Source organism: Varroa jacobsoni, unplaced genomic scaffold (genome assembly GCF_002532875.2).
Source record: "Varroa jacobsoni isolate VJ856 unplaced genomic scaffold, vjacob_1.0 scaffold_1170, whole genome shotgun sequence".
NCBI classification, from domain to species: Eukaryota; Metazoa; Arthropoda; class Arachnida; order Mesostigmata; family Varroidae; genus Varroa; species Varroa jacobsoni.
The window spans coordinates 39,286-56,188 of record NW_019214072.1 but is presented as its reverse complement, the minus strand read 5'-3'; the positions used below and the strand labels follow the sequence as shown (position 1 = coordinate 56,188).

Genomic DNA, 16,903 nt, shown 5'->3' with positions numbered 1-16,903 from the left:
AAAACGATTCTGTGTATTGCGTGTAATTGATTATTAAGAAAGGCGATTGCTATTAATGTGAGATATCCATAATGTATTTGTCCGCATTTAAACTACTTCTATGTCTATGAAGAATTTAGGTTATGAGCTGTGAAGCTCGGTCGAAATTCGAGGCATAAACTCTTTTAGGAACTGTGGGTTGAACTTCTTTTAGGACAGTATGCTTTCTAAAGAAAAGAGAAGAGAATTGGTTTTTCAGAAGACGGGCCTGGCATACCACCCTTTCCTTGCCTCTGTCTACTCAGCTTTGCCCACTTTCTACTTGTGTCAGGCAGAGTTTTGTGAGAGAAAAAGTCGTAATTTCGGTAGAAAAAAGACGGAGCTAAAAGACAAAGCCAGGAAAATTTAGCTCTCGTATGTATTTATAAAATAATGTCTTACTAGTATTGCTTGCATTAATCAATAACTTCTTGCTCCAAATAGTTACAAATATCGCGTAAGTTCTTAATAGGATAGAACTCTATTTTTTAGTATCTTACCTATGCTTTCTACCTGTTTTATACTTCATCTTTAAGTGAACACCCATAGGTGAGCATCGATTAAACTGATTTCTAATTATTTAACGTAAATCGTTTTAAATATAGAATGCTGCAACACTGGTAGGCACCAGTAAGCTTTTGTTGACCAAAAAGAATAGATTTCTCATTATTGAGTGCCTTACTCAGGACATTTGAATACCATTCCTGCATTATTCTAATTGTTGTCCTAACAGGTCACTATCAAGATATTCTATACGTTGTATTATATTGCGTGGCTCCCGTTAAAGTACGCAAAGAAGAGTAAAGGGGAGAGAACGAGTGCGAAGCAGGTGTGAGTGCTTAAAATACGCGAATGAAGATGCATTCTGCATAAAAGCTTCTCAGCGTTTCGCATGCCTATTGCAACCCTTCTCTACTGCGAGGATTAACCTTAACGGCAATAGAAGGGACATTTAGTGGGCGCCGCCGTCGGTGAAATTCCGTTCTTGCAGGCTTGAGAACCTGATAGCAGGAACGCGCATTTTAAAATTTTTTCTCTGTAAACGAAAAACCGGTGCGCATGGACGAAAGCTATAGGACAAGATTGCGCTCGATATCTGTTGCTGTTTCAGACGATTACCATCCATTGGCATCTCTTTAGGCATCCTTTAGGTAAATCAGCTAACCTTTCTTAAACCGTTTGCTGTTCTGTTTCTTTCAAGCGCTGCTAGTAGTTAGAGATCGGTGTTGTTAAAAAAAAAACCTTATTTTTGTCTCCTGGGTCTAAGTGGGCATAGCGCTAACTTTGGTTTCTTATTAGGTCGGTCAGTATGAAATCCAAAAGAAATGATTAATCACATATTTTGAAACGGCGTTATTTTATAAAAGTACGGCATTTTAAAAGCTGAAGTGAGCCATGAAAAATCAGTAAATTCAGGTAGCTTTTGAATACGAATACTATCTTAGAACCACAGCGGCAGAGATGACTCTCCGCAGAGAACTTGTATTCGGTGAAGGATCTACCACCGGAAACATCATGAGCTATTGGTTTAGAAATTTAAAAGAAGAAAATTTTGACTCGGAAAATGAGTCTCGTGGAAGATCTTATCCGAGGGTGAATAGGCTGTGGTGAAAGACAACTCATTTCAAAGTTCACGGCTAGTAACACTTAGGTTTGGGTCTTACAAAAGTGCCATACCTGTTCACTCCCGGTCAAATAAATGAGTAAGGCAGAAACAATCAGATATATACGTGCTGCACGACTTGAGCAGGATCAAAAACAGGAAACACTTGTTGTTCTACACATTGTTCTTCTACGATAACGACAGATGGATATATCAGTAGGTAAATGGCCTGAAGCTGCAGGTTATCACATTGAAGCACCTATAGTGGCTTATGGTGTTTGTTTGGTGTTCTGCGTAGTGCACTTATTACCAACTACAGCTTTATGAGTTCCGATTTATCGGTGACGGCTGGAGTATATGTACTCTCATCGATTGGAAGAGATTATGGATAACTATGCAGCTATTTAATTACCAAAGTTATTGAAAAAAGCTAAGTCACATTTACTGACATTATAACAACGATTAATTTAATCCCACAAGAATCACTGCGTCGAAAGTGCAAGAACTACAGATAGAGGCTCTCTGCTATTCGACACGTTCATCAGACACTGCCCTCACGGATTACCGTTTTTTTCGAGATCTCGCGAACCTTTTCATAGGAAAATCACCTTAATGATGTAGAAAATGCCTTTCGAGGCTTTGAGTCTCATATTCTAGACCTCTACAAAAGCAGAATGAATAAGTTACCATTCAAATGGCAGAGGGACTCAGATAACAATGTGCATACTTTGATTAAAAATAAAAGATGCTTATGAAAAAATTTAAAAAACTCACCTTCATTACGTCACGTTCCGTACGGAACGAACTAATATATATTTTACTATATTCCCTTCGGACCGAATGGGCAGATTTGCGCTTACAAAGTATGCCGCTCATTCCGTTCAGCTACCTTTTGTTCAAATAGAAGTGACTCGGGCAGAAAAGAGACAAAAGGCGTCCGGCACATTCCTCATCAACTAAAGATATTGTTCTATTTTTTGTGCTCCAGAATTAAAATTTAGGTACGACAAGTCTATCATCGGGTGTGAGATCTGAATCCGGATTTTTTTTTCGCGTTGTAGTTGTCACCTATGTATGTTACGGCAAAGAGGTCGAAGATCACTTGTTCGCGAAAATAGTCTGAGAATTCGAAGATGTTTCGAATTCTTAGACTATTTTCAGGAGTGTCACGGATAAGGAAAGGTCGAACTTGAATAGCATAAGCTATCTACCTGATGTCACCTTATTAGAAAAAGAAGGTCACACAACAGATCGCCTGTATTCTAGCTCTATAAATTACCTACGTTTGGTGACGTTATAGATACCTTGTTTGATGGTCCATGAATTTATGAAGAAATTTTTCATGCCCGAATAAGCGAGGCTTCTGCCAGTTGAATAAGCCACCAGCTTGCAATGCTAGCAGGCTTCGAAATTAAAGCAGCAGCTAGAAACTAAGTACAACCCATCGATGCTCGTCTGGTTGAGAAGGAAAAAAGAAGGACGAGTGGGTCGGAAAGGTTGATACTAGCTTGTGCTTTATATGAAAGATGCTTCTGTTACGAATTACTTCGACTGGACGATCACAGAGTGAAGTGAGGTAGTGGCAGTGCTGTGACTCATTTGTTTACATTGTGTTCAATTGCTGGTTAGGGCTTGATTATCTCGCTTGCTTTGTTACTATAAGTAAAAAGAAGGGAAATAGAGCTCTGCTGGACATGTTACCAAGGTATGAAAAACTAGAAGTTATGATAGCTTAGTTTCGTTGCAGCACGTTAAGCTCATCATCTTCCGCCTGTCCTTTTCTCTGAGCAGCTCTAAAGCGAAGTTGCTGCATAAGTATGTCGCAGCGTTGTCAGTTTGCATGTATGTGCCCATTATTTGCGCCCTTCGATTGGGGCGAGATTAGATCGATCAGCGAAGTTTATGGAAACAAAGGCAAAAAAGTTCTTGCGCGATTTTTAGCAATTTGTTTATAGTATCTTAGAGGGAAATAAAGAAGCTTAGCTTTTGTTTCATACTTTTGAGCTGATTAAAATGTTTTGGTAAACATTCAGAATGATACGATCTTGTGAAACCATGTGAAGAATCAGTAATTGTTCGACCATCTATTCTTGACTACTGAGCCAACTACGCTACCTGTTAATTTACAAATACGATTCACCCTAGAGGGCCTCTTCTTGTTTTGACTTTACCTTGTTACAGCAAGTGCACCATGTCGTCAAATACGAAGCATTGGTAAACGTTTACCTTGGCTTCAGACTCGTGTCGCTTAGCAGCGGCGTAATATGTTTTCAACATTTTTGTACTTTTGGAAATTTAAAACTTTCCACTTGAATTGGCCCGCTACGTTATTGTAGCTTGAATGATCATTTGTGTTTCTCGAGGGACCGTTCTAATGTACGGAAAATCAGGATTTACGAATATGAGTTTTCTTGTGAAACTATAATAAAGAAAATGACCGTTCATATTATCAGCGAAGGTGAAGAGACAAATCAATTTCTGAGCGCATCAATGAGCGTCTAAAGTGAGGTTCAGTAAAGGTTATTTATTGTAATGAAATGTATTTGTTTTAAGGTGCATGTAAGTTAGTATTGGCGTATAGGGTACCTGCCCCCCGAACTTGATGAAATGGGAAAAGGAAGTTTTAAAAAATAGGATCAGAACAGAAGAACTTGCATCTTACAAAGATCACGGTGTCAAAAACCTTAAAAACACTTATGGCTAGAAAGTTAGTGTGCACCTTTTTGTGATTTTATGTTAGTTAGCTATCATTCGGTTACACATTTTTTTAACAGGTTTTTAAAAGAATATTTATGGATCGAACAAACTACCTTTGATCGCTCCTAGTGTATGAAACAGAAACAGCCACTGAAATGATAAGAATCTGTTGATTGTGTGGATAGATGTTTGAATTAATATTAATAGGCTTGTTTTTAATAAAAGACGCGCCAAATTAAAATTCTGTTTCCAAAGGCTCATATCTAGTACTGCATGTCACGATTGAAATTCATCGCTTTGGGCTACAATGGTATCAAAGGTCTAAAATTAGTATATTCGTAAAACATATTTATAGGCAACATTACCGTAAGCGTCAAGAGAATGGAGCATTCTGAACAACAGGGCAATTTATAAATAAATAGATTAATACTTTCCCGTCCCTTGGAATTGTCTATTTTCTCAGAAAAAAAAATGCGTCTGTTAGCGTTAAGATGAGTTCGTTGGCACACTTTGACATTAAAGAGCTGTAATTAGTAGGTCTTCTGATCTACATTTTACTGTGTATTTCACACATTAAGTTGTGCTTGAAGTGAAAAATGTGGTTATGGCTTTTGAAATTTGAAAAAATTGATGAAGAAAATGAACAAAACTTCAATATTAAATATCTAACATGAATAGAAATATTGCCTCTCCCGAACATGGCACTGCTAATATTGGCGTCAAACACTTGTGACTAGTCGCTATGGGAAGAAAACAAATGAGGTATAGATAAATATATGAAACGGTTTTGAACAGCCGAGAATAGCTACGGCAAATACAATCAGGATGCTTGTTAACTAAATTAGGAAAAAGCTGCAACATCATGTCAAAAGTTAAACTATTTGCGTATCTTGAATAAAGCCGAGAGGAGCTTGGGACGATTTTACAAGAACAGAGTTGAAACAATGATGGCAGCTCTCAATTCGTATCCCTTCAAATAACACGCAGCAGTTAGCGCGACGAAAATGGGTACATTCTACTAGGCAAAGAACCAGCATAAAACAAGGGCCATTTTATAACCAGCAGTCAGTCAGTCACCTCGGCGAAACCAGCCTTGGAATTACTTGGAATAAACATGTATTTCCTATGAGCAAAGATGCACTTTAATGCTCGTCCCTATGGGTAATGAGAGAGAGACTCTGGAAAGCATCAGCACCCAGCATGACTGGGTTCGCCTCAGGGCTGACTAGAGGATATTTCATAGTATGGTTGAAATGGCCCTTACCCAGAACCAACACTCTCCTAAGGTGTCGACACCTTGAAATGTAACGATCCTAACCTAGCTGTGCGTCTGATGACGTCGGTCTTGTACTATGCGAGTGAACGGCCAGACACCCAACAAGGTTTGCCATGAAGCTCGTTTGGTCTTCTATTTTCCGTCGGGGACATTGGGCCATCGGTAATCTGCCATAACTGACTATCTGTGCACTAAACTATTCTCTCTAAACGACCGCTATGTACTATTTTTGTTGCTGGTATTTTCATTATCGTGATTGTAAGAGGCTAAAGGTCCCGATGGCGTAGTTAATCTGTTAGTAGTCGGGCAAGTGCTACAATAGCAACACTGCTAACGCCTGTAGATGACCCCCCATATAAGAGAAGGTAGATTTCACTTGAACAAATGTTTTAACAAGTTCTAATCTAGCGATCACCGCTTGCTTTGTCTCGACGAGCCAGAAAATCGCTAACTAGCGTAAATGCACAAAATGATCGAACAGCTTATTTTTTTTTTACCTCCTTTGATATTTTGGGTGCAACTGCTCGATAAGGACTATATCGGACGTATAGCCGAAAGATATTCAACGAGGTGGCTTTTTCGTTATCAGACAAATACTTTTTGCCAATATTAAGTCAATTGGATTTGGATATCGCCAAAAGGATTAACTGTTCTCTTACGAGGCCGAATTTCATGCGTTGTACTACATTAAGAAAATCTTTTGAGTTACGCAAAGGCAAGAGAACAACTCAAGACTTTTCTATCTAACTAATTATTTGATCTCGGCAGTTTTTACCAATTAGACGTCCTAGCCGCATTCTTATCGTAAGAGTTATTTTATTACACGTTTCATCGTTGAATATAAGGCAAGCTGCCTCTCGTACGAAGTGCCACAGGGAATGATTTAAAGTGGGCCTAAAATGCTGTGAAATTTTTAGAAAAGCAGTTCTACTGCCTAACAGGATATCCGTGGTTATAGAACTAGTTGGTATGTTTGTAAAACGTCCGAAGAGGGAAATGCTTAAGAAAATTACATTTTCTAAATGAGAAAAATGGTGCTATAGACGCTGATTTGATGAAGTTCTCAGATTGGCGCCTGCGTTTCAAATTCGACAAAAGTAAATAGACAGTGAATTTATTCTGAATTGTGAAGCGTGATTTGTGTTCTCGCGTCGCCATTAATGAATAAGACGCTTCACTTTTTCGGAACCTTGCAATGGTTCCATAAAAATCTAGATTTCGGAATGAATTCGAGAATGACAGAAGTGAAGTCCACATGCTGAGAACTAAGGTCGTGGCACGATAGTGAAGTGATATTGAAAACCGGATAGCGCTGCCTTCCTGAACAATACTGTCTACGTAAATTGTTACGACATTTCATAGCTTAGGTGGTGGTGCGGTAGCTCATCATGAGCCTGTTTTGCTGGCCCAGTTGCCTCGGCCAGCACGGTTCTAATCAACCAACTTATAGTCACTACAAAGTAAGTTTAAATCGCCTTGCACCGATATTCTTTTCAGCTAGTTACTATTACTACAGATGTTTCCTAAATGTAGACTGAAGGCCAATAGTCCGGTCGTCGAGTCGAAACTGTTTCAGTCCTTCAGTCCAACAAACATAATCAAGATACTACTCAATAATGTTATTATCAGTGTGGCTAGTGTATAACGGCTCTATAAGGAGCAAGATCTAAAAACTATTGCTTATAAAACTCGGATACATAAGTACCTCATTTGTGTGTTTAGGTTTTCGCGGTTCCTACAAAATGATGATTTCGTTCTCAAGAAAAGTCATGATAACGCTCGATAACTTAAATTGTCACGATAACTTAAAAACTACCTATATTTATCTTATCATTCGTGTCGTATCTAATGGTCTGTTAGGCTGATGTTTGATGTAATTCTGACGTAGTTCCAAACGTAAAACTAGAAAAATGTATTTATATGTCGATTCATTATATATTCATTATATAAGTCGATTCATTATATAATATTGATTTATTTAATTTCTACATATTGGATTTTGTTTTATGCATGAAATAATGCTCGTTCGATTTGTTAGATTATTAGAAATCTTCCTTTGATCACATTTTACTTACGTTTTGCATAAAAGTTTATTTAGTTTGTGTTTTTCTGTGACATTTAACAATTAAATGGCATAAAAACATACGAAATTTCTCAACTGAAATCACGTGCAATTAATTGAAAAAAAGATTAAATAGTTTCACAACGTTAACTCTAACTCCAGTTACAGGTTCCGGATGCATTTATGCCGTTAGCGTGAAAGCCATTCTCCCAGCAAAGGTTCCTTATGTTTCTGGTCGATTTGTTCGTAAATATCAGAGAGCTGTTGATTTTTATTTTCCTAAAGAGCTAACTTTAAAGTCATCCAGTAGAAATAATAGTTGCAGCGTTTCAGGTCTGATAATCTCAAATTAACCGGCATTCTCTATTGTTACCCGTATTTTTACGTATTATTTTTTCTTCTTCTTCTTCTTCTTTTGCTACTGTATAATACCTGAGTAGTTGTAAAAATGTATTTGTTAAAAAAATAGATACATGCTTAACTAATAATATTGTTTGTCAGTGACGCAGATTCACAGGCGTATAAATAAAAACTCAGGAAGCCATTACTTTATTTATTGAGGCAGAGTGATATTATTTGAAATATAATATCTAAGATTTATGGCAACATATTTTAACATTGTAAAAAGACGTTGAGTATGATTCATACATAACGCGGAATTTGTTACTGCAACATTCATAATTTGCGATTCCGAGATCAAAGGACACTTTGAAATAAGTCGTATCAGACTGAGGATTACGCTAACATTTCCATATGCTTTGAGCTCTTATTTTTTGCTCCGTCTTGATTGTTTTGCAGGGAATCACACTGAAGGTTGACGAGGAGGGACGCTGTATCGTGGCTCGCATCATGCATGGAGGAATGATCCATAAACAAGGTACACCCTTGCCTGAACGAACCCTATAATACTAACCACCGTGCTTTGCCATACTACACATTGTAGCAAATAACGTTTTCTCTAAAATATTTTCAGTGGTGGGTTGCAGTTGTTACACACTACAACTGTGAGTGTCATTTCTGCTTCTCACCACCTACCTGATGGTCCCTTTTCTTCCCCCAATGGCAGCATAATATTCACCTCGCCACAATCATCAATTAAGCTGTATTGGAATGCTTAAAAAAGGTAGCTAAACACAAGCTCTTAATGTTTATATGGTCGACTCTTAAACAACGTTTTGCCATAGCAGCTGCTACAGTGCTTCGAAATTCTGTAAAAAAAAAAAAATGAAGCCAACCAGCTTCTAGCTTTAAATGTGCTAAGCCGCTCCCATTAAAACGGGGTAAAAATAAGAAGTTCATGTGGACATCATTCCCTGACTCAAAGCAAGGGACAGGACTAATAAGGTAAACAATGTTAGACACAGACACACCTTTGCTTACTAGAAGTGAGAGAAGAACAGAGACAAATACGTCGTAAGCCTCTCCCTGCCTCCCTGTGGTCAGAAGGGAACTTACACAAAAAGGGAAACTATCGTTAAAGTAGCGATATTAGCCTCACAAGAGTCTGCAACACACACACACATATATACTCTTTTTATTTTTGTTCAATTGCTGAACTTGTGTGTGTGTGTGTCTGTATGTGTGTGTGTGTGTGTGTGTGCGTGTGTGCCATTCTATCTAATTTCGATACGAAACTGTGGTAGGCGCAAGAACGTTAAATGATATTATACACATTTTCTATATACAAGACGGTAAACTGAGGTACATAGTCTTCATATACGTGATACGTTTATGCGTACATGTAACGATTATAAAGCTAAAAATACTTGTTATGACAAAAGTTAATCCACTAAATTATAACAATTTGTGTACAATTCAAATTTTAATATCCGATACAACGCAGTATATAATAAAAACCATATTTAGAACAACTGCAAATATAAAAAGGCTTATAGCATATTAAAGACAGTGGAAAAGCTATCAAAAAGATCAATGCAAAAAATATGATCTCTTGGGTTTACCTTTTCTAATAAGCTTGCTTGTATCTTTTCCTATTTCTATTTGTTTTCAGTCGTTATTCTAAAGTGGGAAGCTTTGTTATTTTTCTCATTTTAACATCCGATTTGTTTTTACTGTGCTGTAAAAAATTACACGTGTTTTCTTTTTTACTCATAAAACATACAAAGAGGCCCCGTGTTGGGAGTTTAGAACATGTTCATGTAAGGTAGCGAACTTTAGTTTAAACTTTGGTGTACAACTTTTATGGAACGCATGAACAATTCGCTCTGTTAAAGCTTAGTATTAAATTGTAAGACATAAGAGCTAGAATTCAATAGAATTTTTTAATTCGGAGTCGATAAATTGTCTGAAGAAGACAATACAATCGTCACAAGGTGGCAAAAAACTTTGGTGTTAGTCAAAAGGCACTTAAAAAATCTATCTACATATCATAGAGTACGATTTAGTATACTTCTATTAGGAAGAAGATCTACTTCCTTCTTCACTTAGGTCTTGTCTAATGCTCGAATAAGCCACATTTTGGGAGCAATTATCAGCAGCAGCAGCTATATCTACTTGAAAGGAGTAGGTTTTTGTTTTAACAAAGGCATCAACACTTCCTAGCATTTAAAAATATCCCCCATGCTAGCTTCTACACGATCTTTGTGCTGTCATTGTTGTTTAGCTAAATTTGATTGCATTAGATATTTTCGATGGAGGCTATAACGGCCAACTATTGGCTCTAAAGCGAGAGCTTGTACTGAATGTACATCGTTCCCATCTTTCGTTTGTCCGGATCCATTCCCGTTAGCCTATTAAATCTTCTCCTATTACAAGAATATACCGCGTGCCCTTATTGGGGCCCACCCGCTTTCTTGAAGACAAAAGCAGTTATCAATCGTTATAGTAGGAAGACGGTTGCAGAACACCCTTGAAATTGTGTCTTCTAAATCTTCTAAATATTATTCAACAATAGATCGTCTAGTAAAGTAGTTGCTTTAACCAAAAAGCACACTATAAATGCTCGAAAATTCTTTATTTCTCTATTCTTTTACTTTCCACTTACCAGTATGTTAAAAGCTCACTCAAAACGTAATGTCCATAAGGAAGCGCATCCCTCCTTTATAGTTGCTTTGATTTTCTAACTTAAATATTTATTTGGATTAATTTCAGCGACTTTGCACGTGGGCGACGAAATCATTGAAATCAATGGAATCAGCGTGGCCAACCAGACCGTCGAAAGCCTTCAACGATTGCTAGTATGTTCGCTTATACATATTGATGTTACATAATATTTATGTATTGTACTGCAACATTGATAAATAGATTCGTGCACAATGACTGGCACGAGACAAAAGAACTAATGCACGCTGGAGCCGATACTTGTGCAATAGGTAAGGAAAATCTCTACCAAAGCTATCTTTGGTTATTTGCGAAACAATCCTTCCTGCCTTCTTTTTAACTAGAATGTGGTCGACAGAGAACGCTGTCCATTAATATGTTTAGCCTAATAATGCTATCTTCCATACATTAGATAATGATAATTGGCTTTAAATCCTTGTTTGGGCTAGGACTACAACCATTATATGCCGATCGATTCAATCGGCTTATATCAACGCTTGTCTTTTAAAAATGGCACCAACCAAAAGGGTTCAAAGGAAGGTAGCATTTTTTTTGCTGTGTACTATCACTTATTTTTACTCTAGTGTTTTACGACGCCATGTGCAGTACTTTCTTATTAACTAAAAGTTACCCGGTTCTAAAATATGACTGTTTGAGGGGGAAAAAAAAGACGGGAAAAAGCAGTGTAGCTACCATGCCGTTAGTTGAGAAAATTTAGATTAAGAAAACACAAAAACCGCTAGGTTTCTCTACTGAGCAGCAAAAACCCTCTAGAAGCAAGGTACAAATCTATGTAGAAATGGGCCAACTCCACCGTGTGGCACGAACCAATTCGAATTGCAGGAAGTTGCGTATAGAAAGGGTAGTCGAAAAATAGTCGCAGTTGACTCCTGCAGAGAATAAGAATCTAACATTCTCATTCAATCAAACGAGTTCATTACAATTATGCGGGATTACATCTGTGACCCCCATAGCAGAGAAACGGATGATAAGACTACAGGGCTTTCTCTCTGTGTCCAGGACAAAATTCACAAGTGATTAATTAAAAAAAAATCGATACGTAAATGGATGCCTACAGTGAGTTGTATGCTATTACGACTTATATAATCAATTGCTAAACATAATTGCTAGTAAAACAAAATGCCATAGTCGAGGTACCGCTCATTTGCTAATTTACAGTTATTTTGCATCTAGAAAATTTTACTAGGCCGATAAGGTAGGTAGCCTTTTTCTGGCGTTTGCAAATCTATATAGATCTAGTATATACATACGATGTGATTGTTGCTGTTATAATTTCAGCGTGACGCGCGGGGCAGCGTGACGTTCAAAATCGTGCCGACATTTCGAAGTGTGCCCCCACTAGCAACATCGGGCCTCCCACAGACCGAGGTGAGTGATCTCCATTATTACGTTAAATTTCCGTTAAATATTCTTCTCCATTAGCGCACATGGCGAAAAGCTAGCAACACAGATTATCTGTTCCTAGCTTTTCTTTGCGGTTTGTTAGATTCGGAGAAAGAGCACATTGACAAAAGCTTGAAAAATTGATTTCTATTACTATCCAAGCACGAGCGTTTTGTCGTACAGTTTCTACGTGCACACATGCGTATGATTTTGAGCCTTTGCTGAAACATCGTCTATTCAGGGTACATGTTTTCTTCAAACATATCTTTCCAAGCTTTTTAAAATTGATTTAAATTAATCCTGTCGATTAGTTGGGTATGCATACTGTTTTTACGTATTGTAAATCGCCTAAATATTTATTCTTAGGTATTGTTGAGTTTAATAAATGTTGGAAAACTTTGTTCCTTGTACGCAGACTCTTTTCTATATTTGCGCTCGCAAAATTCACACATTAAAAATGTTCCGACTTTCAGTCATTTGTTTTTATCGACGATAGTCTTTCAGTCAAAATTATTGTGACCCGTCGTGTTTTTCTTAAGCGAGCCCCTATTCACGTAGTGGCTCAACCCGATTCTAAGTTTTCGTTTAATCAATAAAAGCGTTTTCAAAGATGAAACGTTCCTATTGGATTACGGTACATTTGCCGCTCACCTGAGTCAAAAAAGCTTCGTATTCGAATCTTGAGTAGCAAAATTGATCTACATTGGACAGAGTTACTTTTGCTATTAGCCTTCGGCTACATGAGGAGACCCTCGTGGAGACAGACTTCTTTTTATGAGCTTCAAATGCGTGAAGTTTATTTTGATAAACGAAATCAAGTACAGTAATCCCTATTTGTAATTATTTTTTCGTCCAGCTGCAGTATCATTTTGTGATGCTGCTATTCGTAACGATGCACCTTCATAGCATAGGTTTCCTCATGAACTCGAACCAGTGACTTACTATACTAGCTAACTAGCTAGCTAGCTAACATAATGGTCTGCGCTACGCCGTATATATTGCTTTTGCTGTCTGCGGTCCGCAGTGGAGCTTGAATAAAGGTGCCAGCCAGCCATATTTCAAAAAGATTTTTTTATTGCAAGGCCAACGCATCTAAGACCGAATGATTTTGACCTGCTTTTTGCAATCGATTTGCTGGAAACAGTCTTTGATTGATTTATGATTTGGGTTCTTCAGCACGTATCAAGCAGAAAACAATCTTGATTCTGCGAGTTTGGCCTTCGTTCACCTGAAAAGACGAGGACGAATTGAGTTAGTCGCGTTTTTGTGAGCGATGGCGAACCTTCTCAACCAAGATAAGAGCATTTCAATTTAAAAAGGGAATAAGAAGCGTGAGTTTTCCCATAGCTCTTCATGCTTGGCTAATATCTTCGCAACGCCGTTTTTGATTAAGGACGAAAACACGCAATAAATTTTGACACAATCGGGGTTTCGCTTCTGCGCCTCGACGTTTTTGTCAGACCGTGAATGAATGAATGAATGAAGAGTTCAGCTTTCGTTCGAAAATATATAGAGAAGAAGAGTTCGACACGCTGGTGTTGGTGTCAACATTCTGAGCTATACAATGATCATTGTTCCTTTTGATCTGCAAAATAACGGCACATTTTCTGCATTATCTTTTTTTTTTTTTGTTACAACTGTTCCTCCTCCTCTATGGATAACACTTTTGATAACACGGATATATTCTAGTGTCGATTGACAATGTTACTTAAAGGCAATATAAAGTGGTGTGTTTTTCGTTTGTTTCGTGTTTCGTTGTGGCCCAATGGTTTTCGATTAATACTGTCGTTAGAACGATAGATTTCATTTGCTTCGTTTGAAACCTTTTTACAATGATGAAGTAATGTTTGGTGGAAGCTGTCATGAGACTACCGTCTGAGGTGGTATTTCAGACGCTAGTTAACGCGTGCAGATAGATACCTGATGGATTTATTTATGTAGGTACGTTGAATGACGAAAGCCAATTGGATAAATTATGTTTAGTTGAGTTAGAAGATGATTAAGAAAAGCGAAGCCTGGGGAAGCGAGAAGGGATGCAAAGGTCCTATTTTTTTGTGAGGTTTTCAGTCAGCTTTTTCAAAAAAAACCCAGTCTTACCATATCGCCATCGTGGAGTTGCTAGATTTGGATTGCTTCAATTAGTTTCCAAGTGAACAGAAATACGCAAAATTTAGTTAGTCTTTATGAAGCAGATAAAAGGCTTTTTCAACTGAAGGATATGAGAGATTCAAATATCCGTAGTGCGTTTATAAAAGTTCTATTCTTTGTTGCCATTTACCGCGTTGCAGAGAGTTCCGCTTGTACACTATGCCTGACAGCATTGAAGCATCAACGTTACCGTCGGCACTAATGCGGTATTGATTCTATGCAGTCGGTAAAATCATACAATATTGCAAATCTATTTGCTCGATTTACTTAGTAGATATAATCTATAAACTATACTTTCTTCTGGATAAAAAGAAACTCTTGTGTAACATACTTACGAAAAAAGTGCTCAATTAGTGAGCTATATTTGTGTTGATAAAGATCCTAAATGATCTCCACTCGTTTCCAAGAAGCGCTTCTTGCCAGACCATGTGAAAACAAGCCGTTACGTTCGGTCCAGATGCTTTAAGTGTACATCGGGCTCGCCATTGAACGGTATTATTATGCGCTGTGGCCAATTTTTCTTATACTTTAAATTTGATTTGAAACGGAAATCTTCAATGCTGTGTCAAGCTCCAGATCATTTTAGATCGCATTCTCAGCGTGTCTATTTATATACACATAGGTATCGTTCTTTGTTAAATTGCAGCGATTTCACATAAGTCGCCTGTAATGGATCACCGACGTCATAGAAAACTCAAAAGGTAATTTTTCATATTTCTGTAATGAAGTTATCAACAGATTCTCACTGAGACCTGTCGCAAGTACACGAAAGGATCTTATTGGATATAAAGGTAATTTGGTTCATTCAAAGAAACTCATGTTTCCCGTTGGCTTTGTCATTGCCGAAAATATCTGCGGGGACACCTAACTTGAAAACTGTTTCGGAATAACGGTATTTCGAAGAACGCCAGGTTCAATGGGGGGAAAACAATATCGATGTACACATAACATATACGCACACATATGGCCCAGCGTGATGAGTGGTTAGGAATATGAAGATGCGATTGAAGAACTACTTGCTTAGTAGAAGCCATGCGAGCCATAAATATTCCTATAAAAAAAAAAAAAATGAAGTATGCAGGAGTATGAAATGTCGATAGTTCGGATGATGTCATTAGGCTGGCGGAAAGAAGCGCTGGTTGCCTCATTGTGTAGTGACTTCCTTTTCCGTTGACAGACTAACAACAAGTCTAACTGGTCGAACGGAACTATCATTCCATTTCCTATAAAAATCCATATCATTTTGATACGGAGAGAATGTAACCACACATGAGATTCATATGTTATATCCAGCAAAATCGTAAAATAGCGTATACGAGGTATGATATCTTTATTTAGTAAAGTCCTTGTTAGATCCTTTTATTTGCATGTTTCAAGTACTGAGAATAACAATGCATTCGACCGCCGTATCGACCTTTTCTGTGGCTGCGTGTTTTGTTTTGAACCTCCGGCCAGATGCGGGCTCATTCGGCTCTCTCGGTTATCGAAAACTTCCTTTGGCCGTAAGCTTCTAGAGTTTTTCGTTTTCTGCTTAAATTTTGCTTTTTGCTCTCTACCATTTACCGTTAGAATCCTACCTCACTAGTCAATTCGAACACTTTTAACTCACTTATTATTCTGTTAAGAGCTAAATTATGAGGTGCTTCTAGCAAAAACAATGAACCACGTTTAGCTCAGCATCGTCTCGCTTCAGATAACAATGCTCGTTGACGATTTCATTTCCCTATCCGTGGTAGGCGCGACTCTGCCGGGCCTGAAAGCAAAATGGATTTGCCTCGTCAGGAACATGTTGATAGATCTCTTAAACTGAATCAGGCAATCTAAAAGTAACTTGTAAAGCTGAGACGATTTCTTGCGAGGGTTTGCTTTGTTTGATCTGCCGATACAGAAGATGTAGAAATGTCGTAACCAGTTGATAGTAGTGGCAGCAGCTCAAGCCCTCCTCTTTCCCGACGCTACTCCAAAGGCAAAGTGCTGTGTTAGCAATGCGGCCTCTAGGGATCTTCTATCTTCCCTGAAGGATTAACGCCAGCCACAGCAAAGGTCCTGTAAGCAGTTGCTACGATGTCTTATATTAAGGCGTCGCAGTCAATATTTCCACAGCTGGTGGTGTCGAGGAACATCTAGTTCTGATGCTACTATTGTTTTACGAAGTTAAAAGTACGCATTTTTTTTTCATATCACGGGGCGGAGTTGACGAGTGGTTGATAATTTTTAAGTTGGCACGCACAAAATTATCTGGTTCTCTTCAAACGTTTTGGACTGGACGAATTTTGTCAGTCTATTAGACATTGTGTAAGCTGAATGTCGGGCCATGAGCTAAGGGATACGAAGTTGTTGCTAATATAACATCGGTTTTCAGCAAAGGATATCTTGTTTTGTTTAAAAAAACAATATGATTTACCAGGAGTGATTGCCCGTAAATGCACATTTAGATATTCAGGTTTATTTTAAAAAAAGAAGCGAAATAATGCAGAAGTATTCATTTTACAGAACGTCAAAATCGCAAGGTTATTCGAGATATTAAATAAAGTTTAGCCTTTTCCAAACTATTTTGCGCGAATGAACAGCGCGCTATTTTGATTAGTCTTTCCTAGAGATAAGAACGCCTGTAAAGATTTCCCTGTAGTTAGTT

General features: G+C 37.9%; 1 protein-coding gene across 4 annotated transcripts in view; it reads left to right on the top strand.

Annotated features, from left to right (window-relative positions):
• CASK (peripheral plasma membrane protein CASK) overlaps positions 1-16,903 on the top strand; it is a 318,301-nt gene that overhangs the window by 289,378 nt on the left and 12,020 nt on the right. For all 4 annotated transcript variants that reach the window (XM_086971259.1, XM_022845516.2, XM_086971260.1 and 1 more), the window contains exons 15-17: positions 8,455-8,533; positions 10,768-10,853; positions 12,016-12,105. In XM_086971259.1, the coding sequence (XP_086827385.1) occupies positions 8,455-8,533; positions 10,768-10,853; positions 12,016-12,105 (255 nt within the window). The remainder of the gene's footprint in view (positions 1-8,454; positions 8,534-10,767; positions 10,854-12,015; positions 12,106-16,903) is intronic.